The sequence below is a fragment of the Oryza brachyantha genome, chromosome 8 (assembly GCF_000231095.2).
Source record: "Oryza brachyantha chromosome 8, ObraRS2, whole genome shotgun sequence".
NCBI lineage: Eukaryota > Viridiplantae > Streptophyta > Magnoliopsida > Poales > Poaceae > Oryza > Oryza brachyantha.
Window position 1 is genome coordinate 17,783,718 of NC_023170.2, and position 26,702 is coordinate 17,810,419.

Here is a 26,702-nt window from a genome sequence, read left to right on the forward strand (position 1 = left end):
CAAAAGCTTTATGAGCTAATATATATTTGTCACAGTACTTCAGTGTGTTACATCAATATATTTTTCAGATTACAATCCACGCTAAGCTACATCATAGGACCCCTATTTAGGTACATCAACTAGCAAAATCTATCAATCAGCCGTGAAGCTGACTGGGAGGGAGACGGCGGCAGCAGCCGGCTGGGATCGTTCCCAGGGTGATGAATTGTTGTATTGGGAACCCCAGTAGAAGGCCAAAATTTAGTTCAAAAAGTGCATGTGCTTGGGGATGCTAAAAGTTTAGGAGTGCTTTTGGGTATTGGAGTGTGTTTTTAGTCTCTAATGCTAAAATTTAATTTTTGGAACTGATATTAGCCTCTTGTTGACAATGCTCTAAGTGCTCCTTGTCCTTCCTCGTTGTCACCGCCAGCCGACTCGTCGTCATCTCCCTCCTCCCTGTTCTCGCCGTCGTAGGTGAGACTCACAAGCTCCGATGAGGCAGCCGTTGATGCTACTGTGCGCTGCGGCGTTGGCGGCGCTGCTCGCCGCGCCACCGTCTGCAGCTCTGTTCATCCACGAATTCGACAAGGTATTGTTTCCTTCAGAATTAATCTGCTGTCCATTTCTTGGTCTATTAACCTTCTGGATTATCTTGCTCTGGTTTGTATTCCTTCCTGACATTTCACAATCCACAGGGAGATGAGGTTCTAGTGAAGGTGAGCGAGCTGACATCCATCAAGACTCAGATCCCCTACTCGTATTACTCGCTCCCCTTCTGCAGACCTGACAATCTAGTCGACAAAGCTCCAACACTCTGGCAGTTTCTCCATGGTGATCGCCAACAGATGTCCCCTTACCTTGTTAGTGACACTGCCTCCTGCTTTTGGGTTTATCTCCATTTTTTTCAGTTGTGGATTCATGATCAAACTTTGCTCTTCCCATGTAGTTTGAAATGGGAGTGCCCAAGAAGTGTCAGATTGTCTGCAAGCTGCTAGTTGGAGAGAAAGAAGCCAAGGAGCTGATTGAGAAGATAGAAGACCAGTACCGCGTGAACATGTAAGGATTGTAGATGTAGATTTACATTTTCTAACAATACCTCAAAGTTCATGAGAGATTTGATGATTGTTGATTTACAGGGCTCTTGACAACCTCCCGTTAACTATTCCGATCAGAAGGATGGTTACAAATGGATTTTTCTATCAGCATGGGTACTATATTGGTGTCATTGGCCAATATGCTGGAGTGGGTTCATCTTCTCGAACTTTTTATTTCGTTAAAATCTGTTATTAAAAAAAATCCCTCGAGCAATTTTACAGTTCTTGAGTATGGGCCTGTTTGGGGGAGCTTCTCCTAGCTGCAGCTTTTCCCAGAAGCTGCCCCAAACGGTCCACAGCTTCTGAGAATCTGTAGTTACAGATTCTGGAAAATGAACTAAGAATCCAGAATCTGGAGAAGCTGGGTTTAGGAGCTTTTCCAGATTCTCAGAAACTGGCTACCAAGCAGCTGCTTCTCAGAATCTAAAGCTTCCCCAAACAGGCCCTATGTATCGAGATGTATCAAATTTTACACTAACATTTTGGTACCTTCTTAAGTACTGTAAAATTGCTCAAGTCCCTCATGCATAAGCATTTTTCGGCAGGAGGAACGTAAGAGGTACTTCATCCACAATCACTTATCATTTTTGGTGAAGTTTGAGAGGGCTCACCAATCAGCTGCTTCTAGAGTAGTGGCGTTTGAGACCAAACCATTCAGGTTTTGCCTGTCTTTGCTTCCCACAATTTATTCAGCATGAATGAGTACTATCTTTACCATTCTTCTGGTTAACTTTGAATTGTCCCAGTGTTAAGCACCAGTTTGAAGCGCAATGGAATGGTGTAAACACTCGTCTGAGCACTTGTGGTGCTAATGCCAACAGGTTTGTCTTAACCTCTGAATGTCCTCAAGAGATTAAAGTTGGTGAAGAAATCATATTCACCTATGATGTAAACTTTGAGGTGACCTTCATCCTTTCATTTTATCTTTCATCCTATGATGTAAAATGTATCATCTTCTCCCATGATTTATCACATTTCTATGCTACTACTTGGACAGGAAAGTGAAATCAAGTGGGCTTCTCGCTGGGACGCCTACCTGTCAACGACAGACGACCAGGAACGGTGGTTTGCCATTGTTAGCTCACTTGCTACCCTTATTGCCTTTTCTATTGCGATGGCCATGACTATGCTTCGAAGTCTGCATAGAGATATCTTCAGACACAACCAGCTCGAAACCCAGAGTGAGGCTCAAATGGAGACCGGGTGGAAGCTTGTTCATGGAGATGTGTTCCGGCCTCCATCCAACCCTGGACTGCTATGTGCCTGTGCTGGCACTGGTGTTCAGCTCCTTGGCACCCTCCTGATTGCCGTAGCCCTCAGTGCTCTGGGCTTCTTTTCTCCATTGAATTCTGCAGGCATGAGAAACGCCATTCTGCTCACCTGGATCTTGATGGGGCTGCTTGCTGGCTACACCTCTGCCCGTCTCTACAAGATGTTCAAGAATGGCTCGGAGTGGAAGAATGTCACCATGGCAACGGCTATCTTGTTCCCAGCTCTTGCCTTTGTGATCTTCTCGGTGTCGAATACTCTTCTGCAAAACGAGAACTCATCATCCACAGTTCCTTCCACCACAATGTGTGCCCTGATCCTTCTCTGGTCCGGCGTCGCGCCGCCGCTCGTGTTCGTCGGAGGATATCTTGGGTCCAGGAGGCCCGCCATTGAGCCTCCAGTGGAGATCAGCAAAACTCCACGAAAGATTCCCAAGCAACCATGGTGCACCAGGCCTGCCTTCACCATCCCAGTCGGTGGCATCTTCCCATTTGCAGCCGTGTTCATCGAGTTCTTCTTCGGCCTCGTCTTCGTCTGGTTCCACCAATTCTACCGTGGCTTTGGGTTCCTCCTCATCACGCTTCTTCTCCTCGTCGTCTGCTGCGCAGAGATCTCCATTGCGCTCTGCTACTATCAGCTTCGAAGTGGCGACTACAGGTGGTGGTGGAGGTCATTCCTGAATCCAGGATGCTCCTCTGCAGTATACCTCTTCCTGTATGCAGTGTTCTTCTTCTTCACTAAGATGGCCATTGCCAAGCCGGTGCCAGCCGTTCTGTACCTGGGTTACATGCTTCTTGTCTCGTGTGCCTTCTTCTTGCTTGCAGGCACACTTGGTTTCTTCTCATGCTTCTTCTTCATGAGGTTTATTTACTCACGGAGGGCGTTTGGATGAACCTGAGATTTGATTTGAACTTTGGAATTGGTATTCTGCTGTGATTTCAACTCGAACCAGAGAGCATATCATGGCAATTCCAGTCCAGTTCCAAGTTTAGTGATCGCAAAATCCAAACTAAACATGTTCTGAACATGATAGTACATAGGTCATTCTCTAAAAAAATGGCACTACATAGCTTGTGTGCTGCTACTACTATGTCATTTCTGGTTTTGAGTCTTGAGATGTGTATGGTTTGTGCGGTTATCATTTTATAGCATATGTGAATGAAACATACTTGTGTGATAAGATAATTCTAGTCTGGTTCGGTTTTATGTCTGAGATATATCTAAAATTCTGTGGATCGTTCACTTAGTTTACCTTGAAATGAGATATATCCAAAGACAAAATGATACTGCCTCCATCTTTAAAAGAATGATGTCGTATAACACATGCAGTTTACCTCAAAATGTTATATGGTTAATAGTTTTATGATAGTAAGTTGTGGAGTGGTATTCCATCAAAACTCAATTTGCGTTAACTTCTACTTATAAGCTGAAATTCAATTTTAATTTTAAATTTAAAGTTAATTTTAAAATTTTATTTACCGAAGTTTATTTTTACTTTTACTCGTTGGTTAGTTCAAAAGTAAAAAAAAAGAATAAATCACTAAAAATAAGTATATAAAATTTATTTTTCATTTATAAATATATCGTTTCACCTTTTTGAAAAAAAAACCAATCGATCATCGATACTAGGCCATTTTTTTTTTAAAAAAAAGAAAGCGGACAGAAACGACGGCGAAGGATTCCGCCGCGCCGCCGAAATCGTCATGGTTCCTCCCGCCGCCCGCCCGCCGACGCCGACGTCGACGCCGACGGCGAATCCAGCTGCACCCTCCTCGTCGCGGATTGATTCGCCGTCGCTCAAGGCCGCCCTCGCCATGGCTCTCATCCACTACAATCGCCTCCCCTCTAGACCCGCCGACGCCGCCGCCTCCTCTCCACAGGCTCTCCTCCACTGGAAGCGCAAGGTCGCATTCCCCCATTCCATAGCCCCCGCCTCGACCTCCCCTCCCTCTCATTTTCCTCTGATTCCGTCTAGGCCAAGGACCGGAAGCGCGAGATCCTCCGCCTCCGTGAGGAGCTCAAGCTCCTCCAAGGTACGTGTCCGCCACGCGCGCTGCCGTCGTTTGCTCGATCTCCCGCTGCCTGATTCGTGACGTCTGTGTGTAATGGGATCAGACGGCGCGCGTGGGGAGGAGATGGAGCCGCCGGTCGCATCCTGCCGCTGCCACTTCTTCGACGGTTGCGGCGACCTGCCGCCGGATGGCGATGCTGGGGAGCACTGGGTCGACGAGGTGCTGCGAAGGAGGTTCCTCAGACTGGGTACGGTTTTGGCTTCCATACTCTGTTTTTTTTTTTTTTTTGTATTTTTTGTTGCTTCTAGTACAATTTTACAGATAAGCTCTGCTGCAACAGTGCGGTGGAAGGAGAAGCGGAGGAGACTGGATAGATCACTTCCCACGAGTCGTTTGATGGGTGGGTATTGCTGCAAATACACGATTATTCGTTCTCATCGCTCCTATTTCATAATATTTTTGTAGAATAGTTTGTTAACTGGCCAAATCTTAGTTTCAGTTGTTCAATTGTGCAGAGTATAACGATGAGGATGAGATACAACAGCTTAGCTTGTCAATTGATTTCCTGGTGGAGCTATCAGATGGAATTTTTGCCAAAGTAAAATTCTATTGTCTTAATTAAGATATCCCATACTTTGTGTTTCTAAAATTGGATTTGCATTGTGCAGAGAGAAGCTGGCTCCTCATTTGCTACATTTTCTCACCAGGCAGTAGACTTCATTTTGGGTAAGTCAGAGTTGTATAGTTATGTCATGACTGAACACTTAAGAAAATACTTATATATGCTAATTTGTACACCACAAATGCTTCAAGGGGCATGGATTTTCATCATTGAGATAACATTCAACACATTTGATTTTCTGTGGTTATTTAAATGATAAATTGATACCGAAACCTGAACTGATCTTGTGCACTGTCTTGTCTTTATCACATGAATTATGAAGTTACTTCAAGCCTTGCTTTTCTGTTTTGTTGTATTTTGTTGATTGCTTAATGATAGCCATATAAGATGGTTCTACAAACTCTTTCGAGTTTTTTCTGCTGCACTTGCCACACATTTTATTTTGTAGGTCAAGAGTGCACTTGCCACACAAATTGCCAATATGTTACACATGGAGTTTTCTATTTACGCTATCTGTTTAATCTATATTTGATTGATGCAACCAGGTGATTGATTGATATGTACCTTCTCTTTCAGCTTCACTGAAGAACATTCTATCATCAGAAAGAGAAAAGGAGATAATTGAGGAGATAATCAATGGTTTTGTTGCTCGTTTGATGAAAAGGATGTGCGCCACTCCTGAAAATGCTGGTACCTCAAGTTCATATGATCTTTAATTGATCCATTCGGACCATTCCTAAAGCATTTGGATATCTAATTTTCTTTCAGAAGTACATTCAAAGTGATGAATCATGTGGAGGCAATGCTTTTAGCTACTAGCACTATAACTATTTCTTACGTTTGTTAAACAATAGACATGAGTTTTAATTGCATGATTTGTAGTTTGGGCATCCATCTATGTTAGCACGCTTCTTTCTTGCTTTTTACTACTTGATTGCAGAGCACGCTGCATTGAAATGATAACCTAGGAGTGTTAATTGAATTTATTTTCAGAGTGTGCTCTGCTAGTGTCAATAATTATACTCCGTTTCAAAATATAAGCATTTCTAGGTTGTTTAACATGGATTAAGGTGACTATGGTGTCCCTTAATAAATGAAGAATGGATGAAGGTGTGAGGATAGGTGGAGATAAAATAGGAATAATTTTGAATGAGACATGATTGATGAGACAAGCAATGTTGTGAATAGTGCCGGAAATGCTTATATTTTGGAGTAAATTTTACAAAACTATAGGTACTTTGACCAAGTTAGTATAAAACTATAGATTTAAAGTTGTGTATCACAAAACTACAGATTTTAGCACCAAATTTCTTAGAAAACTACAGATTTAATGCGTTGTATAACAAAAATACAGATTTAGTAGTGAAGCCATCAAAGAACTATAGGTTTTAGAATTCCTCTACTAGCTTTCTTAAGTTACAAAAGTTGCAATTTTCCGATAAAATTGATGTTAAATATGTAGTTTTGTCATGTAATGTCTCAAATCTGTAGTTTTATGAAAAAAAAATGTTAATTCTATAGTTATGTGATACACACCCTTAAATCTATAGTTTTGTGATAGTTTTGATCAAACTATCTGTAGTTTTGTGAAATTTACTATATATTCTGGGACAAGATTCAAATCATAAAAATGCATACAATTTGAAAACGAGGTAGTATTTATTTGTGCTTCTTCCATTTTGTTCATACATTGCAGGATCAGTTAACTGCTCGGATACACAATTATCTCTGCAGCACTTGTTACGTAAGTTAGGAAATGAGGAGTTCGTCGGTCAGAGGATAATCCTTGGAGTTTCTCAAAAGATCTCAAATGTATCAGAAAAATTACTTCTAGTAGACCCATTTGATGATGCCTTCCCTGAAATGCATAGCAATATGTTTATTATGTGAGTTGATTTCCAACTTCTTCAGATAGATTATAACAGAGTAATTGAACTTCACTCAAGCAAAGCATGATGCCTGGTGTGTCCATTTGAATTTTTAGTCTAGATTCTAGAATGGTCAGAATGAGCATTACTACTATATAGTCGAATTGTTGGATAAAATATCCATCAGTACTTTGTACAAGGCTATTATTTCGTGATGCACAATTTTTCATGTAGAGATAATATCAGACTCTAAGCAATCTGGTCTGCATATTATATTTGTAGGCATGCGGTTTTCCCCTGTTTTTTCTGCTTATTTACTGTACTGCAGTTGATTGTCTACATCTTGATTTTTCTTGCAGCTAGCTTATTAACAGTTTTTTTTTAATAACATATTGGTCATAAATCTTTGGTCAACACAATCTATACTTTGAGATTGCCAACTACATCGTCTTGAAGATATAAGTCATGATGTAATTCACTACTTCATCAAAACAAGAATTAATGGTTTCTACTTATATCATACTTGGGCATGTTTCGTGTTATTGCATACTTACCAAGTATTTATTTCGATTGTATTACTCTCTATTTCCTATGTGGATTAGTTCTTTTGTTACTGTTGAATTCTAACTGTATCACTATGTGTAGTGCCTCATTTTGTTTTTATGTTGCAGGATACAATTAATTGAGCTCCTCATATCTGACTACTTCAACAATTGGCTATATCATCATCATTTTGACAAAAGTTAGTCCTCTGTTGCCCCTGATGGCTATGTTTCCTATTTGTTAATTGTTATTCTATTCGCATGGACATATTAATCATTTGAACTGAAGAAATTGTGCCATATCCACATATATGTTTTACTACATTCGATTCTTCTGGTTTCAGTTAAATACCTTTGGTTTCTACACTGTGCTTATGAACTACACTTTAACAGCTCATACCATAAATTGTTTGAGTTGAACCACACTTTAGTAATTGTATCTGTTAAATTTATAATTCTATTCATAAATCTTAATCGCTAAATATTGAAAGATATATGCTGGTAACGCCAATGCAAACAGAACTCAGTTGTTGCATATGTTTCCTCTTTGTGGCATTTCATCACTAGAGCTTGATCAAACTTAAATACAACATTTCTTCAGAACTTTTTGAAGAATGGGTCAGATCTATTCTCAAGGCACGAATGGACTTGGAAGCCCTGGAGAGCAGAAATGGACTCTATGTGGTGTACATAGAGCGAGTTATTGGGAGGTTGGCAAGGGAGGTAGCTCCTGCTGCTCATCAGGGGAAGCTGGACCTAGAAGTTCTCTCCAAGCTCCTTTGCTGAGAACACGGTGCCTCTGTCTTGCCAATGTATTCGCCCACATGTATTTGGATGACAGTTTTCAAGTTTTCATGAAATATTTAGAGGCTTGTACTCTACAAACAAACTTAGAGAATTCATGTTCTTGTTTAATTTTGATTTTCCTAGAAACTGACACATCGCCTTCTGTAAATCAATTTCAGGATGATTAGCTAAAGGAAGATGGTGTAGCAAGCAGGTGTTTTGTTCTCCATTGAATGGCTGGAACTAACTACCAAGGCATACTCAATAGTATGTTTCATTAAACCCATATTGCGCAAATGAGTAGTTACTACAAATCAGTCTGCTATAGTGTGAAATAGTTTTTTTTTTCACCAAGACCTTACATGCGTACATTATGGTCTATAAGATAAACCTTGGAATCTATTAGTAGATCCACAATTGTTTGGGATGTATAACTAATTGTTTTACTCTCCTCATATCCTTACTGTTTTTGTAGAGGTGTTCTGCCTATCCTATCACATACAAGTATGTCTAAACACTGAAGTCCTTTTGATCTAGTATTTTCTGACTCTGTGCAAATACTGTTCCTGCTTTCAAACTATTGAAAGAAAAAAGATCCATCATTTATCTGTCAATATCTAAATGATTTATTAACAAAGAAGTGATTTTTACTCCAACTTACTTACGCAATATTTATACGTTCATGTTTTGTGTCTGCTCTATAAAGGAAGGGAACTTTTTTTAATTTAGGATGCGTTTTTAATCATAAATACTTAAGAGGTAAGAAGGCATCAACACCGTTGTCATCTGTGTGTGCCGTGCAAAGGGAGCTTTTGTCTTTCATGCTTTCATGTGCTGTTTGTTTTCTTCATTTCAAGATGTGATGTTTGAATTACACCGTGAACTCTCAAACAACAAGAAAAATAAATAAACGTGTTTTGTGTGTTGACTTTACTCAACAAGGTAGTTGCATTACAACTTTGATCTCCTAGTTAAGGGGCACTTCTGAAATATTCCCAAATAATGTTTGCATAATGTAAGTTTGTAAAACATTTCTTAATTGAATAACATTAAGAAATTAACTATGCCCTGCTATTTCAGAGACATATGTTAGTTTCTTAGTAATAGGGTAGGGTATTGGCCTATAATTAAATGTTTCAGTAACATGGTGCAGATTACAAGCACCATGGAAGATTAGGAATGAGTTTGATCAGGTTGAAAGAATATTGGATTTTAGAAATCAAAAGTCTAAATAGCCAAAGAATATTAATGATCTTTCACTCTCCTTTTGGCAATGAACGAGCTTGCACTCTTCACCCTAAGAAAAAAGAGATAGCCATGCCTAGCTTTAGTTACCAAATCAGTGTTTGAGTAGTTACATCACCTTTTAGTCAGCAGCTAGCTTAGCTCTGTTCTCAACTGGTTAACAACTCTATGAGTCATGAGGGGAGATAGTAGTTAACCAATACCAGGATTTTCCAAGTTTTATCTTGGTTAAGCTCAAATAGTCTCTTCGTCTCATTGACAAGACCTGTATGCTTGATCAATGCAAGGTCCTTTTCAGGGAGGCCAATACCATCCAGCATCTGGCATCTGCTCCAATCAACAAATGGCGTGCACCGCCATTCCAGAGCCTAAATCCGTCCTTCTTCCTCAATGGTGAAATATCTGAATCCGAGATCTGATATATTATGTATCCTTCTTACCTTTTTAATGTGAATGAACAAAACTACGGGTGCACGTTACTGGAAAGGTTAACTTGTTGTCATGTCAGGCTAATTAGAGGATGGGTGAAAGCATAACCAGTTTCAAGAATCAATATCATCTTTCCCTTCAAGTACTCCCTGGAGTCACAGTGGTGGTCTCTATGAGCCCTAAAGTAAAACCATCTTTGGAATTTATGGACAACCGTAGCAATCGGTGAGTTCTGATAAACATCAATTGAAATCTTACCATGTATAGTACTATAGTTTCATAGTGCTGCTTGACTCAATTTGTGTTGCAACTAAAACTACTTTAGTTCGAACATTCCATTGCTTAGGAAAGACAAACAGGGTTAATAAAATTATTAATTCATACATGTTGGACATAAAACTTTATTTACTTGTAAGTTCAATTCAACCTAACCATGCCTTAACTGGTACTTGAACCCCAGGCAATATAAAGTAATGGTTTGCACCAAAGTATATGTACTGTAGACATGAAAACTTTTCCATTTTTGTTTGGGGGAGAGGGGGTCACCAGTACTGGACTACTGGTTATAACTATCAACTATACGTGATAATAACACGTACATGTCATGATAAGCCGATATGATGGAGACAAGTCAGGTTTTGTCCATTTGCCTCATAGGACGGCAGCACCATGTGGTCCTTGAGATACCTGAGGTCCCATGGTGCCATAACGTAACGTTAGAGGTTGCAACAAGAACAGGTAGCCCTTGCATTCTTGTTATCGGAGGATGTTTGCCTTTGTTTGTGTCACCTACAAAGAAGAAAGAGGGAGAGAAAAAAGGAGACTCTGGAGGGAACTCCACTCACCTACAAGAGACTTTTGCTAGCTTCTGAATTCTGATATTAGTTGGGGAGTGGTGTTTAGCACTTGCACGTCAAGACGTGAACATGCATGAGAGGGGAAGATGCTGCTACTTGTGGAGCTGTGAGCATTGATGAACTTTTGCTAATTGGCGACAAAGAATCAATTCTCAACTGGACTTTTGTCCAAAGTGGTTGCTTTAGTTAGTAGTGCATGCATGCATTGCCCTGCCATTGTGTTTCGTTACCTACATGCTACCACGAGTATTCAACGGGACAGAGTGAGATGGTTAGCTAGCTTTGAAATGAGGACTAGAGAAATAGGCTCTCAAATCAGGTCTCCTCTTCATGCTGCTTGGCATTCTTGTCCAAATGCAAGAAGCTCTCTGGCTTGATATCATATTATATATTCGAATTGGTCGCGTGCTTAATTCCATGGTGTATGATTAGCACAAAAGTATCTGACAGACAGATGGAATCCACCAAGTAAAAAAGAGAATCATACTAATTAGCTAACTCCACCTAATGGCATCCCCAATCTGCATATACTAAGTAGTCCATATAGATGAGATTCAAGTAGATGGTTTTTTTGTTGTTTCAATTTACAGTTTTACACAACGTATGAAGATAGCATGGACATAAGCTAGTGTCATACACCCTAACAAATAAAGCATATCCAATAGTTCTAGCTCTCTTACAAAAGAGTAAAGAGAGAAGAGATATGTATTTTAATTCATATGGGTAGTAGCTATACGTGGCTCATCCTATTTTATTTTCTAATACACATTTCATAATAGTAAATAGCCCATATAGAGTTATATGAACCACCTTTTGCTTATATTATGGATGCCCTGACGCACGGGTGGATGGACCCATGAGGTGAAAGCTACAAGATTAACTAAACAAGATCGTGTAGCCCTCGACAGCTAAGTGATTGGTAATCAAATGGAGTGTCCTAAATCCTAATAAGTTGCAGATGCCCAAAGGACAAGAACAGAGAATGTCAAGTACGTCAATAATTTTTGGGAATCAATGTGTGCCTTGGAAAAGTATATAGGACAACAGTGAAACAGTATTATAGATCACTCTAGTTCATGACATAAACACTTGAGTATGCAGATCTACAGAAGCATGATCAACTTGTTTTTGCATATTCAAATGATGCCATAATAGTAGTGTCTGCAAATAATCGCATGCATGCAGATCCAGGTCGATCGAGGCATGCATGAGTTGAATTCCATTGATATTCATTTGTTTGTCATCCTGATTGTGTTATGTACGTTCAGTATTAACTGTTACTGTCGTGTGGGTACAAGTAATTTTCTTATGCCATTGGCATGCATGAGTCCTGTTGCTAGAATTCATATTTTCATCACAATTTCTTGCCATCATGCCATGGCAAATTAACTGTTTGTAACCAAACCATGCATCAGCATTACACAGCTCGACGACGAGATAATGTGCCTCTCTGCTAGCTTAATGTTCAGGCCGGGATCAACAACTTACCAGGTATGTGGACTGCCTTTAGCTTATAAAAAGTACATGGGTTATCTACGTGAATTTATTCTGTATGTTTTTTTTTTCTGGTATTTGAAAGTGCGACGTATGAAACTATATATAGTTACTGATAGTTGAATGATATCAAATGCTGTTTAGGTTAGACTGTTTTTCTTATAAAAAAAGCGATTAATTTGGCAAAGTCGCTCTGAATTTTGTAGGTGCTAGTGTTTCGTTGATTGTCCGTCCTCACTCTGACACTCTCCCCTCCCTCACGTGGTGGGAAATGCACCTTCCACACACACACACACACAAAAAAAAAACCCCAGAAAAAATGGTTCCCAAAAGAAGACAATTGGTTAAGAAAAAACCGGTTACTTTGATTCACGCTCTCCATCCCCGCTAATATAATCCATCCCCGGTCGAATGTCTTTTATACTCACTCTCTGAGTAACTTTTTAGATTTGTTAGATTTATTTAAGTATCATTATATATATATATATATATATATATATTTGTGTGTGTTTATATTTATATATTTATTAGTAAGGGTGTAAGTGGGCTGGTCCGTCAACCCGCTTTGGGCTACCCGCTTAATGGACCTATAAGCGAGTTATTTATTAGCACACATATAAATTTAGGCAAATAAAAGAAATTCTTATACCGCGAAATCGAGGGAATATTGGTTGTGTACGTCTTAGTCATGTTAAGACCTAAAGTATTATTAGATGCATGATTGTACGATCTTAATGCAATTGGACAAGTGCACTAGGTAGCTTCCGTTATCGTAAAAAAGAACATATCACAGACAAACAAACAGAGTCTGGGAGCGAGCATTTCACAAATCGATTGAATTGGAAGTGGAAACACATTTTTGCACACAGTATGCATGCACACTTGCCGAATTCTCCTTGCTAGCTTTCTCTATCGAACACACATGGATGGATTTAGTAGAGTAGAGTAGACGTGCATATGCATGCACAACAAGCTAGCATGCCATGCTGATACATATACACGGACGTCACCCTCTCTACGTACGGTACGATGGATGCGCGCATTTGAGCAGCTAGCTAGCTTACAGCTTCAGTGAGAGGTCGATGTCCTCGGCGACGTCGCCGCCGGCCGCCGCGGCGTGCACGCGGTACCCGTACCGGCGCCCGCCGTCGGCGATCCAGCTGACGACGGCCGCGGCGGCGCGACCCTGCGGCGGCGGGTAGTGCGGCCAGGCGAGCTCGGGCGACGACGTCGACGGAGCTGGTGGTGGCGCCGCCGCCGTCGTGACGACGACGGCGCCGCCGGAGAGCTCGCGGCTGCGCTTGGCGAGGCTGCGCTCCAGCTTGTGCGCGTTCTGGTGGCCGCCCAGCGCCTGCGAGCTGTAGAACTTGCGCCGGCAGTAGGTGCACGAGAAGGCACGGTCCTGCTGCTCGCCGGCGCCGGCGACCGGCGGGCTCCTGCCTGTGCCGGCCGTGCTGCTGTGGACGAGCCGCAGGTCGAGGTTGACGTCGCCGGCGGCCACCGTCGTCGACCTCGTGCCGATCTCCTTCTCCATTAATTTGCAGCTAGCAACCGATATGCAATGTAATTGTCGGGGTAACAATGGTAGCGTGGAGGCGGCCGTATATAAGGAGGAGGTCAGGAGGAGCTAAGCTTGAATGGGCATGTCGGCCGTCTTCTTACGGCCACAGCTCTTGTTTTGGTTGGTAGCTACTCCCTCCGTTTTCTTTTACACAATTGATTATTTTTTATCGACCGATCGATTTATTCAATTGTTTTTTGCAAATACACGAAATTATAACTTATTATTAAAGTTTTTTAGATCAATTGTAATAAATAATTAATAATTATATAATTTTTTTAATAAAACGAATGATTAAACATATATCTTAATAGTCGAATGATGCTAAATAAAAAATGAATGAATTACTAGCTAGTGGTGCCAACTAATTAATGGAAATATAATCCCTGATTCGTTTTTGAATAATATTTTTTTGTTACATATACACTTAAGGTGAGTTTAAGAACGAGGAAAGAATCCCTGCTAACCCAAGCCATGAACAGATAGTGAAATAATCTGTGTCAGCTCATGTCATTTGAGGGCATTTCAAACCTATAATTTAGAGATATTTCACTTTTCGGTTGGTGCTCATGTTGCTAGTTTTTTTTTTAGGATTTTTATCGAAATTTCTTTAATAATTTTGAATTAATTGTTGTCTGGATTCATTTTGATTTTGATGATGTAATTTTTTGTAACCTAGATGTTAGAATATACTTGATCATATATGTGCTTGATATTTACGGGGGGATATAAAATATCTTGATTTTGCAAGAGCTGCTCCATACTTTAACGATGACCGTCCTGGATGTTGTATATTGCTCCCAGTATCTGTACGTCAAGGACATACTGTTGTATACTATACTAGTACTTCTCTATCTACCTTTCAATCTTAAGCAATCGTAACCATCTCTTAATTTTTTTCGCATACTGTTGTTTTTAATCAAAAGTAGGTTGTCATGTCTTTTGTCTAAAAAATCACCTACTTTCTCCTCTCATTCAATTACTACCATTTCTTATCTCTAATACTTCAAAAAAAAAACTGTATAGATAGTTGTATTTTTGAAATAAAAGGAGTGTATTGCAGTAAGCGAAAATTTCATCATAGAGTAGTTGCGTGTAAATTAACTACAAAGAGTCCATCTAGAGCACGGTTATGAATATGCATTACATTACATGGTTATGACTAATAACTCGGATATTTTTTTCTCCGATTACTTTTGCCATCGCAAAGTGACTTGTCTTATCTTTGTGCTCATTATTCTAAATAGACATTGTTCTATTTTTGCCATTAATTGCCACACTATGATCGATGTCTTTCACCAGTCCATAACCCCTTTGAGTGTTGCTCGATCGTACGGAACTATATGTGGCTAACCAATTGTAGAGGCAAAATTCTCTTAATTAAGCTGACAAATGAGCTATTGTGCTAATCAACCATTAGACATAAATAAAAAGAGGAGAGACACATTTTGAGAGATTAATTAGAGATGTGCTTAATCGATGAAAGCCTATTTTGCCGTCATACTAGCTAAGTACGTACTCGATCCGGTCCGCCCCTTGTTTTTAGAAAATAAATATTCAAAAACTTTGAGTAATAATAATTAAAGTAAGACTATATATTTCCAAGTATCATGCCTATAGTATTATTTTATTCGCATTTGAAAATATTATCATACTAATTATGTACATAGTTGTTATATTGGTAATTTAGCATATAATTATATTACAAAAGATATCTACAGTCAAAATATAGAATTGGAATCTTTGTTTTATCTAAGGGTCTATTTAGTTCGCAAAGATTTTTGGTTTGGGTGTCATATCGGATATTTGACCGGATATCGGAAGAATATTTCGGTGACTAATTAAAAAACTATTTACATAGAAAACTATGAGACGGATTTTTTAAATATAATTAATTAGTCATTAGCATATGTGAGTTACTGGACCATTATAGCTAATCATGAACTAATTAGGCTCGAAAGGTTTGTCTCGTAAATTTTTTCCAAACAGTACAATCAATTAATTCTTTTAACTATATTTAATGCTTGATGTACCAATTTTTTTAAAAAACTAAACAGAGGCTAAACCGCCTTGTGGTTTTTAAACAACAGGGAGTATACTATTATATATCCATTCAGTAATCAATTTAACGTGACATTTTCATATCTCTGAGGATCTGACTAGTACGTTGCAAGTACGTATGTGTCGTAATTTGCTGTGCGTTGATGGCATGCGTGACGCATGCAATCCAGTCATCTCTTGGGACGTGCAGAGTAAATATATATATTCCCAGATATCGTCTGAATATGTATGTACTCTTTCTCTGATCAAGGTTCTTTAATTTACGTACATGTGTACGATCGAGTACGATGTATACAGTACACGGCTACTCCATTTGACCCTTTATATAAGGTACATACAATTACATAGGAGTATATGTGGTGGTACATGTTTAAGACCCATGGAAATATATAAATGTAAATATATATGACCCATGTAAACTAATTCATTTACTGATCGATCATGTAAATATATAAGACCCATGCATGCTGATCAGTATGATCGATGCGACGACTCGCTGTGTTTGCAGTTTTGCATAGCCCTTAATTAGCTAGTGCAATAAAGTATATAGCTCTAGCTGGCTAGCTCCATGATCCATGCTTAGTTATTAACTATAGAAAATGTTCTTTATCAGTTTTGAGCATGTGAGAGGATGGTTATGTCATACAGGTTCATGTACTCTAGCTTGTAGCCACGCATGGCTGAAACTGAAAGCCGGATGGAAACAAAACAAGAGGCTAGCTAGGCAAAGATCTCTTCTAAAGATGCTGATCTTACTACATGTATATATGTACATCAATTATATATCTAGATGCACTATGCGTGCTCGACCGGATGGAAGCTGTGGGCGTGCATGTCGTCTCTTCCCTGACAGTGACACAGGTTCAGAGATTTGGACTGCAACATGCAAACTAATTTAATCAGGCTCTAGGCCCTCTAGCTAGCTAGCCCATTCCTGACTGTTTGGCCTTTGTCTAGCGTTACTGGATCCGATTGATTAGTAGGTGTTTAGTCGGGGAAACGGGAATCTTTTGGGTGTCATATCAGACGTTTTATCGGATATTGGGAGAAAATTTCGGACATGAATAAAAAAAAATTTTATGGCTCGTCTAAAACCGTGAGACAGTCTTTTGAGCCTAATTAATCCGTCATTAACGCACGTTGGTTAATATAACACTTATGGCTGATCGTTATTGACTAATTAGGCTTAAAAGATTCGTCTTATGATTTCTTCCATAACTGTATAATTAGTTTTTTGTTTCATCTATATTTAATGCTTTATTTAGATGTCCAAAGATTTGATGTGATGTTTCGGAGGAAAATTTTTGGTAACTAACCAGGGCCTAAAGTATATATCTAGCGTGTAATTGACCGTACCTGCCTCTGTTTGGTAGGAGTACATTGCATTTAGATGCCATATGTCTTGCTAACTAAAAGTGGAGGGAGTATAAGCTGGCGTGTTCTACATCCCTCCGGGAACAGTATGAACAAATTAGTACAATTTGCATATCAAGATCACTGCCCATGCAGTTACATCTTCACACTCACTGTGAGCACAAACAGTACCAAAAAGGTTGCTGCCTGTGAGAACAAACAGTAGCGAAAAGATTGCCAGCTCGTGGGTTGCATTTTCACTGCAGAAATGACATGCAAATAAATATAAGCATGTACACTTTTTTTTTAGAACTAAGCCTGTACTCAGTACTCACTGCTGAGGAGAATCAATATCATGCATGATGCATGTTGTTACTACTACTATCAATAATCAATCAGAATGAAACCCCAGCTGCACTGTGTATGCATGCGATGTGAAGATTGTACCGGGCATGGAGGAGTGGCTCATGACCCCTGGGCAGAAGTGTGTGCTGATAGATGGTTATGGGCCTAAATACCAGCCACACTCCACCTTTTTCGTTTTGTCTTATACTTATAAACTAAAATTTAAATTTTTAACTTTAAATATAGTTTATTTAGGATTTTAGATCGAAGTTTATTTTTTGGTCTTGATTTTTTATATCGTTAACAATACATATATATAAATTTTATTTATAAATTAGTTTTTTTTACAAATATGTTATTTGGCTTTTTATGTATATCGATAGTAAGACAATCTCAATTGGGCAGTACTACAAGTCTACAGCTGTGCAGATAGACAGATGTATGCATGTACTGCATACAACACAATAAGGACATATACAATAATAAGACAATGGCCGTCTATATATATTCACGTCAGATTAATCATCCTATATAAGATCATTAACTCAACAAAAACTTGGACGACGTCTAAACACGTGCTCCAAGTCATATAAAATATTTTCTAGAGAAAAACGTCGTACATTGGTTGCATGCAACAAATACAAGATATAAAAAATAGTGTATTAAATATTTCATAGATAAACAAGTACTATTCATTATATAGGTTGTTTGTTTAGTCGTGTATATCAAATGGACGACGATTATTTATACTGTTATACATGGAGCTGGGAGATGCAAGCAAAGCAGTTGTTCCATTTGCTGATCGAATGCTAGGTTGGACAGAACTGTGTGTGACTGCAAGTAAGTTCATGGAAAATTCAGTGGATACTGTGGTGGTGATGGATGTTTATTTAGCGTGCAATCTGACAGAGATTTGGTCGGCAGGGAGGCATGATGCATGGGTCCGGATGAGATCTGCATCGACAACTTCGAGGCCGATAGATAGCATAGATAGCAAAAACTATCTTAAGATATTAGCCTTCTAAGCCCTTCTCTGAGTCTCTACCAAACTATCTGGTACAGTACTTTGCTCTCCTCCATATTCCCCCTTTTGTTTTTTAAATATTGAAAAGCCTGCATCCACATGTATATATGTACAGTGAATCACAAAAAAAACATGAAAATGTTTTCTTTCTTTCTGTATATAATATTGGTCAGTTGGGATAAAGGGAAGAAATTTACTATCTTTGTTTTAAATACTTGTCACTTTGGTCGTAGGATATCTAATTTTAATCATTAATATCTAAATATTTATTTCATAACTAATGAGAGCTAACCATTTATATCAATGCTCACTACTAATACGGCTAACTTAGTTTCAAGTATATATTAACTTTTTGAAAAAAGATTATATAACATGAGTATATTGAAACCGTAGGTAGTATATCGAATTTGCAGCATGTTTGCTCTCTGATTGTGGCCTGTTTGGGGGGCTTTATATTCTGAGAAGCAGTTGCTTGGTACTTAGCTTCTGAGAATTTGGAAAAGCTCATAAACCCAGCTTCTTGATTTTTAGTTTATTTTTTAGAATTTATAACTATAAATTCTTAGAAGCTGTGGACCGTTTGGGGCAGCAGCTTTTGGAAAAAAAGCTGCTGAGAGATAAGTGGCAGATGACACACATGCGGCTGCAGCTGTCGCTCATCTCGATGGGCCGTCACAGTTGGGCCGGACGTCACTGTGCCAAAAGCTTTGGTTCTGCGTAACAAATCGACAACAGTTATACTCCCCAGTCACCATATTTCTCCCAAAACAGACAAAAAAAATACTATTTTTCTCCCAAAACAGACAAAAAAAATACTATTTTTCTTTGATGTGTTTATATTTTGGGATGGAGGGATATTATTCTGTGGGACAGTAAAGTTCAGTTACACTGTGCACCCCAGCAGGATGAATCCATAGTTTCTATCCCTGCCTGCCTGGTTTTCTCCAGATGCTCAGAAATGGAAGGGGTTACAAAATTGGCAGGCACCAGAAGCAAGCAAATTATCACAGAAAGAAAGAATATATACCCTGCCTCCAACACATACAGAGATCATCACCACATCAGCAATAATTTATTATTATTAATTTGTTATTATTAGCACCATCAGGTCGTCCAAACAGATGCTTTTCACAGACACATCTTGTTGAGGCACATGGACCCAACCAAGTACAAGACCATTAGATTAAAGAGGACTTTACTGGAGGAGCCAAAAAGGCATTGCTTATTCTTCTGAGATTGAACAGGGAAATTTACAGAGGCTTGCAAAAAAACTGCAGCTCTCCTTAAGGCTAGCCACTAAGGAATCATCATATAACGCAACGAAAAATATGACCAACAGCAAAGGGAACATGAACAAAAAAAGAAAAAGAAAGAGAAAACTATTTAAGGAACTACGCTTCCATCCAATCCAAAGGTTGGCAAGGGACCTATCCTAGTATACATGCTTTGACCAGACAGAAGCTCTGAAAATCAATTGTCTTCGCCCATGTCTTGACATTTCTGATGAGGAGGAAGCGCATGGATCAGAGATTTTTCAGTATAGACCAAGTCACACTGCCACCATCAAGAGGAGATTCTACTATAAACTGCTCTCTTTAACTTCCAAAGGCTTCACAGAAGCAGCTGATGAATCCCCAATAGCACTTTTCTCAGTCGAATTAGGGCTCACACTCTTGGCTTCACCAAGCCGAACCGCTTGCACAAAGCTCTTCGTTATATGACCAACTAGATCAGTGGACACAGTCAAGGGCTTCTTGGGCTCAACCGCAGTAGAGCTGGGCAGCTGATGTTGCTGATGCAGCCGCGCCTTATTCTCCAGCAGGGCTCTCTCACGCTCCTCGTAGAAGTCGAAGTCATCAAGTATCGAGGCATCCTCCTCGTGATCCTTGAAGATCTTCAGCATCTCCATGCCTTGTTCCAGTTTCACCTAGTATTATGTACAAGCAATTAGTTGTGCCAAATTAGATGGTTCAAATCAATGCATTCTGATATTAAACATCAATGTCAAAGAAAGATGGACCAAGAAAGGATGACGAAACAAAAGTACCGCTACTGGGAAGAAATCAAATGCAAATTAAATGAAGAAATAAAAATGCATAAAACAAGTATGTACCTCTTGTGTATCCCGGCTATTGGTTACAGGTTTATTATCATTGTTTTCAAGAATAATATGGCGGAAGAGATTATTGGGGACATCTTTCACTATGTGCCACTTAACAGGGAACTGCCCAGTCCACTTATCTTGTTGCCAATAGTCAACACTCTTCTCAAAATCCACTGGCCCAATCATCTCTGCAACACCGCAGAATTGTGCGCTAGCATTTACCTGTAGATAGCATTCAAATTGTTAGCTCTACAGATAGGAGCAACAAATTCGAAGTAACAACCCACAAAAATATGAGGCACTAAAGGAACAATAAGAGTAGGTCACGGCTTTCATTACCGAAAACAGCAGAAAAATTGGATAATGCTCTTCCTTCTCCTTCGCTTCACGGTAGGCTGAGTCTAGTTTCTTGTTCCCATTTGTGGTGCTAGCCCAAACACCATATTTGATGCTCTTGTGCACATTATCTTCGCTGTATGATTTTATGATAAAAAATCTAGCATTCTTGTACTCTGTAACAAAGTCGGGCCTGTTGTATAACTCACAATCACCTCCTGCAGAAGGCTTCTCATCCTTGCTGCCATCCTCTGCTTGTTTCTTAGGTCTAGTGGCACGTGGGCCTCGGCTTTGCTCATTGAGGAAGTCAAGTGAACCGTTACAGCTGCAAAGAAGAGCATTGCCCCTTCCTCTCCTGCGCCCTTTTTCCATCGGAATAGAATTCCTACCATTCAGGCCGAAGCTAGGGAAAGGAGCCCCATAATTAGTGGCCTGTGGGAAATATCCACCGTGAGAGAACCCTCTTCCATATGAGTCACCTGGTGTTCCAAAACCATAGAAGGGCCTGTGCTGAGGAGATTGCTGAAATTAGACCAAAAAAAATGAAAGGGCCAGGGTCAGTACACAGATCCTAGAAGTAATATGCTTGTGTAATTGTAAAAGAATATTATCATCCTTATCACAAGTGATAGTAATCATTTTGAGACATGATATATGCATAAGGGAAATCATTAATTTTTGTGAAATCTACCGAGGATTTTTGAATTGCAGCTAGAGGCAGAGAAACCAAAGTTTAAGGTTGCATTTGAACTGGAGGCAACTTTGGCCATATCAGGAGTCAGGACAGTCCTTTAATTATAACAATTTACAGAAGTCCAGTCAAAAGACATTATGTGCCAATTTCTTGAATGAAACATTTATGGTACGCCAAACTATTGCTTAAAAGATTACACAAAAACAGATACTGAACCGCATCAAAGAATTCAGCTAACTGTTCAATTAAATGATATTTTCATGATTATGTGTAGCCCTGGCTAGAGGTGAACCTTCTTTTTCACACACACACTGACACATACACACACACTCTCTCTCTCTTTTCATGCGCGCATGTTGCCATCTATTCCAAACAAAAAAGGTAGTGTATACTGTATAGGAACTAGTCAAGTAAGCTTATTCTTCTATGAATTATACTTCAGCAAGATTGTTCACAAACTGCATGGATTAATCCCCAGATACCTATGACCATTGACCAATAGTAGCTTATGCAACAGAGTAAACAAATAGATCATTTGAGGAAAGACTAGACAAGAGATGGCATGTGCATAGAATACCATTCCAGAAGCCATTGGGAAGTTACTTTGTCCAAAGGGCCCTGAAACACCACCAACGGGTTGAGGAGAAGCAGCAGGTGATGGAAACGACCCATTTCCTTCAGACGATCTGAACCATTCTGAAATTATAATCACAAGACCCAAAAAAGAGGTTAAAATCACCCCTAAAACATGAAACCTGAACTATTATCCAAACAAAGCATAAGATAGATAATAACCAGGTCTTGGCCCGAAAAGGAAGCTGTTTGGACTCAGAGTTTCAGCGATAAAAGCCCCTTGTGTTGGGTCAATCGGCACCATTGCCTCACCCTGTGATATTGGAGTAGGAGAGCTTAAATATGGCATGCCAGGTGGTACTGATTGCTGGTAGTAAGGAGCCGAGAAGGAGAACTGCTGAGGAGAGTAGAGCTGACCATCTCCACTAACAGCAGCCGGTACAGGTGTTGAGATAGGAGAATAATGAGCATATGGGTCATAGCCATAGCCACCATGGAACATCATTGAAGGATCATCATTGTATACAACCTTCAATAAATCCAACATTTTAGATAAATGCTTCACAAAAAAGATCTGGGAGCCAAAAAAGGGGGGTTGCTTACCGGTGGACCTGCTTCCAGACCTTCAACACTCACATAAGGAGGATAACCATCCCATTCATTTGAAGGGTTCTCGTATCCTGGACCTGCTCATAAAAGATAAATTATCAACTATGTTAAGGACTCATCAATTAAAGAGGTATTCAGTTATGTGCAAAGAATAAAGTGCCCTGACCTTGGTAATAGAATGGCTGTGCCTGAGAGGAGTACAAGGTTTGTGGATATGCAGCATTCTGTCCCCCACCTATATTGGAAGTGCCAGCTTGGGCTTGTCCTTCACTTGGTAGATTGATATCATTTGGATCATTCGAAATGGTGGGCTTGGGTGCTTTCTCATCTTTGCGAGGAATGGTCTGAGGTCACAGAAAACAGTTATGATAATCAGAAAATAAAAATAAAAACAACTATAACAATCAGCAAAAAAAATTAGCAATTGTGACAATCAGAAGATTGTATAGAACATCTATAGAAAAAAATATATCATTGAGTAATGACCTGCTCTTCAGGGTTATCGGCGAGAACAGTTTTTGAATCAACCTCAACTCTTGGCTCCTGCGAATCCATTGGGCCTGCAGGACGAGGATTGAACAGATGAGCTCAACTTTCAAGGAAAATAGATTAGCTTATTGTATCCTCCAATAAAAGTAGAAAAAAAATTATAGCAAAATAGAGATAAGTAGAGCAGATGGTATTGCAAAGTAATTATGTGCATTCTGGAGCACCCTTTAGCCAAAAAAAGTTCCAAAATTAATTTCAGTTCTCATGATTTATTAATCGCTTTTGGGGGGAATGAAGTACGCTTTCAACAAAAAGGTCAAGTACACAGATCAATGATGAAGAAAAGGTTAGCATCATAAATTGCCTAAAGTAGCAAATAAAGACAAGCTGCTTCCCCATTGTACTTACATTCAGACACATAGAAGCATATAATTCAGTTCATGAACAGAGCCACACTTTTAAACAATCGCGCGCTACAAAGTACTGAAATTAGCGTACTTCCAGTACTTTCCAACATGGTCTGCTAGATAATTAGCCAATACCACATAAGAATGCAGTTGTTCATAATAAAGGAACGTCATTTCCACCATTCACTGCCGTCCTATCAACAGGTCAAAACCACACTTAAAACCACATCTCCAGGCGATCGTCGATACTGACAGGCATCCCTGCTGCCAGCTGCTCCTGACAGGAGACACAACTTGAGGCATGGTTGCGTACGTATGTGTTCCTACCAACTAGCCGGAGATTGCTGGCTGTAGAAACCATGAACACGTGATGCAATGTTCCATCTGACAGCGGCGTCGTACCCAACGGACAGATCGCACATTGCTAAACCTGCACGCGAACCATGATAGCCCACACACACCTGACATTATTCCCGCACGCGAGAAGGAGAAAAAGGAGCGGCAATGTTGATGCTTGAGCAATTCAAGCAGGTTCAACATAGGAGTAGATTCCAGCACAAACGCTACGGCATGGATGGCAGCAGTGCAATAATCTCGTATGAATTATCACCCGGCATATTCGTTACGCGCGCCAAGATCCGACTGACCGTGCAGCAGAAAGATCTAGCGAAGGGACGCACCGCGGCATCCAAAAACAAACACAAACGCGGCAGCAGCATCAGAGCAGCGCGGATCGATCAGCAAATCCAAAAGAAAAAGGACGAAACTTTAACGCGGGAAAAGCACCAACCTGGCCGCTCCGATCCGCTGTGCGTCGATTCCATCAAGTCGAATCCGCCGCGGGAGGAGGAGGAGGAGGAGGGCAAGCAGGCAGGGATTCCGGGATCGATCAAATCGATCGATCGATCGATATGGCGCGAACCTTTTTCTTGGGTTGAATCGATCAGGCGGGGGTCAGATCCCTGTGGATCGATCAGGCGGGGCTCCGCTCCCGTCCCGCGCGCGATCGGATCGGGCTGCCTCCTCGGCTGGATTCGATCGGGAGCTCTCTCCCTCTCCCTCTCCCTCTCTCTCTCTCTCCTGCGACCACGACTGCGTGGCTCGTGATCTGATGCTGCTGCGGTGGCCGCCCCCGCCCTCCTCCGGCTCGGCCTCAGCTGCGCTTCTTTCTTTCTATTTTTTTCTCTTTTTGTTCTGTAAAATTAAATAGAACGTTATTATTATTCCCTATAAATAAACCAGGTGAGTACTGTTTTATTTAGGGAAAGGGACGGATTCGTAGACGGGAAAAAGTGGGAGGGGTGTTCGTGTAAGATTGAGCCTCCACCTGGTTACCCCGCATCCCACGTGTCCCTGACGTGGGCATGTAGCGCCAGGTGCAAGTCAAGTCAAGATTCATCCGGAAAACAATATACATGTGATTGTTTGGCTTTTAGCTAAATAACAGGTTTATAAATAAAATATTTTTTATGAATTAAATTTTTATATATGTTCTTAGCAGTCTATAAGTCCTGGCTAAAAAATAAACTACGATAAAAATTTCTCAAAATATAAAATTTAAATTTTATCTCGTGAGCATAAACACAATACGAAAAGAGAGGTAGATAATCCCTCTATTTATTTTATTTGACGTATCTCACCCAAAATTGTCATGTGCAAAATTATAAGTTTTCTTCAATTTTTTTAATAATATGTTAAATTATAATAAAATTATTAGTAATTTTATAGATGTTTTAAATAGAACGAATGATGAAACGTATACATGAAAAAATCATCAGATAATGTATGTACATGTATACTATGTATACTAGTGTGTCTATATATATTACTACCTATGTCCTATATCCTATAATACAGAGGATTATGGCTAATTTTTGAAAATTCATCTTATTCAAAAATTATTGTAAATATAAAAATTTATAAGTAATACTTAAACTACTTTTAATAATAAATAAAATAAATAATACTTTTAATTTTTTTAATAAGACGAGTAGTCAAAGATTTCAAATAGAAACTCAAAATCCCTTATAATCTCAGAGGGAGGGAGCAGTTTTTTTTTCTCTTCTTGATAGCCTACACACTTTGATCTAGGATTAGGACTGGATCTAAGTAGTCATGAGATGTTGGATTATCTGTGAATTAAGCTTTTCCCGGTTGTGGAGTAGTGTTCGATTTGGATCTTGCTTAGAGTCCAATGGGAACTTTGATCCTGCTATCTCTTTTGGTGTGATTGGCTGATTAAATTGCCCGTTTATATTGCCCGTTTATTGTGTGTCTGTGCTAATTCACTCATTAGATTGCGCAAGAAGCGATAAGCCGACAGATCTGCTGCCCACATCATTGATGATTCCTCTTTAATAAAAAATAATATTGATCTGCATCGGCAGATATATCGGAGTAGCATGTGCCTGGTTTTTTTATTTTATTATTGTATGTATAGCTCGGCCTTTCTCAGCCTTGTGAGCTGGGTATCTTTTCTGTGCCTTCCATGCAAAATAGAGCAGCGGATTAATGTATAATTATTAGATTATTAAAAACTTTAAACTAGGTTAATATGAGTTTTTAAAATAAATTTTATATAAATTGTTTTGCAAAAAAACAACATTTTATATTTTGGAAATTGTTCGTGCAAAATTGAGTACAAGTTGCAGGGTAAGAAAAGAGAACTACCCTAGACTAATTGATTGGAAAGAATTTCAACGAGGAATTTTGAGAAATAGAACTGAAAATAGGGAGGAATCAACACAGCCTTGGACTACTTGTTTGGAAAGAATTTCATGAAGGAAAATGGAGAGATAGAATTGTTTCAGGGAAAACGTGGAAGAAATATCTCTGGACGCGTCTGGTAAGCTCCGTTTTAGTCTAGCTGGTTAGGATACTCGGCTCTCACCCGAGAGACCCGGGTTCGAGTCCTGGCAACGGAATTTTTTATTATTTTTATTTCTTGTC

At 39.6% G+C, this 26,702-nt stretch overlaps 4 protein-coding genes and 1 non-coding gene across 9 annotated transcripts; 3 read left to right on the plus strand and 2 right to left on the minus strand.

Moving 5' to 3' along the window:
* Window positions 1–472: 472 nt before the first annotated feature.
* On the plus strand, window positions 473–3,527 carry LOC102705003 (transmembrane 9 superfamily member 10-like). Its single transcript, XM_006660313.2, has 7 exons — window positions 473–568; window positions 675–839; window positions 926–1,035; window positions 1,116–1,221; window positions 1,619–1,731; window positions 1,820–1,973; window positions 2,071–3,527. Exons 1-7 carry the CDS (start codon window positions 473–475, stop codon window positions 3,232–3,234), a joined length of 1,908 nt encoding a protein of 635 aa, XP_006660376.1. The 3' UTR covers window positions 3,235–3,527.
* Window positions 3,528–3,973: 446 nt separating this feature from the next.
* LOC102705277 (protein MULTIPOLAR SPINDLE 1) lies at window positions 3,974–18,628 on the plus strand. Of its 5 annotated transcripts, XR_001550794.2 has the most exons (16): window positions 3,974–4,246; window positions 4,318–4,375; window positions 4,458–4,601; window positions 4,695–4,754; window positions 4,870–4,952; window positions 5,023–5,080; window positions 5,553–5,666; window positions 6,673–6,862; window positions 7,516–7,586; window positions 7,988–8,198; window positions 8,352–8,439; window positions 9,705–9,810; window positions 9,926–10,071; window positions 12,119–12,194; window positions 18,221–18,357; window positions 18,442–18,628. XR_001550794.2 is itself a non-coding variant. In XM_015840299.2 (11 exons), exons 1-10 carry the CDS (start codon window positions 4,046–4,048, stop codon window positions 8,170–8,172), a joined length of 1,164 nt encoding a protein of 387 aa, XP_015695785.2. In that variant the 5' UTR covers window positions 3,974–4,045; the 3' UTR covers window positions 8,173–8,212; window positions 8,352–8,760. The 5 variants fall into 5 exon arrangements, 2 of the variants coding, with proteins under 2 accessions (XP_015695785.2, XP_015695784.2); XR_001550792.2 differs by having other exon boundaries at window positions 18,221–18,628; XR_001550793.2 differs by having other exon boundaries at window positions 9,716–9,810; window positions 18,221–18,628.
* Window positions 13,258–13,731, minus strand: LOC121055220 (zinc finger protein 2-like). Its single transcript, XM_040527196.1, has one exon. The coding sequence runs from the start codon at window positions 13,729–13,731 to the stop codon at window positions 13,258–13,260; it is 474 nt and encodes a 157-aa protein (XP_040383130.1).
* Window positions 18,629–19,745: 1,117 nt separating the features above from the next.
* Window positions 19,746–24,954, minus strand: LOC102717458 (YTH domain-containing protein ECT1-like). Its single transcript, XM_040526941.1, has 9 exons — window positions 24,544–24,954; window positions 23,344–23,417; window positions 23,024–23,201; window positions 22,852–22,934; window positions 22,471–22,777; window positions 22,253–22,371; window positions 20,985–21,503; window positions 20,655–20,867; window positions 19,746–20,468 (listed from the first exon to the last, which is right to left on the minus strand). Exons 1-9 carry the CDS (start codon window positions 24,575–24,577, stop codon window positions 20,121–20,123), a joined length of 1,875 nt encoding a protein of 624 aa, XP_040382875.1. The 5' UTR covers window positions 24,578–24,954; the 3' UTR covers window positions 19,746–20,120.
* A 1,650-nt stretch (window positions 24,955–26,604) lies between these two features.
* On the plus strand, window positions 26,605–26,677 carry TRNAE-CUC. The gene has a single exon. It is a non-coding gene; the product is annotated as a tRNA-Glu (tRNA).
* The last annotated feature ends 25 nt before the right edge of the window (window positions 26,678–26,702 follow it).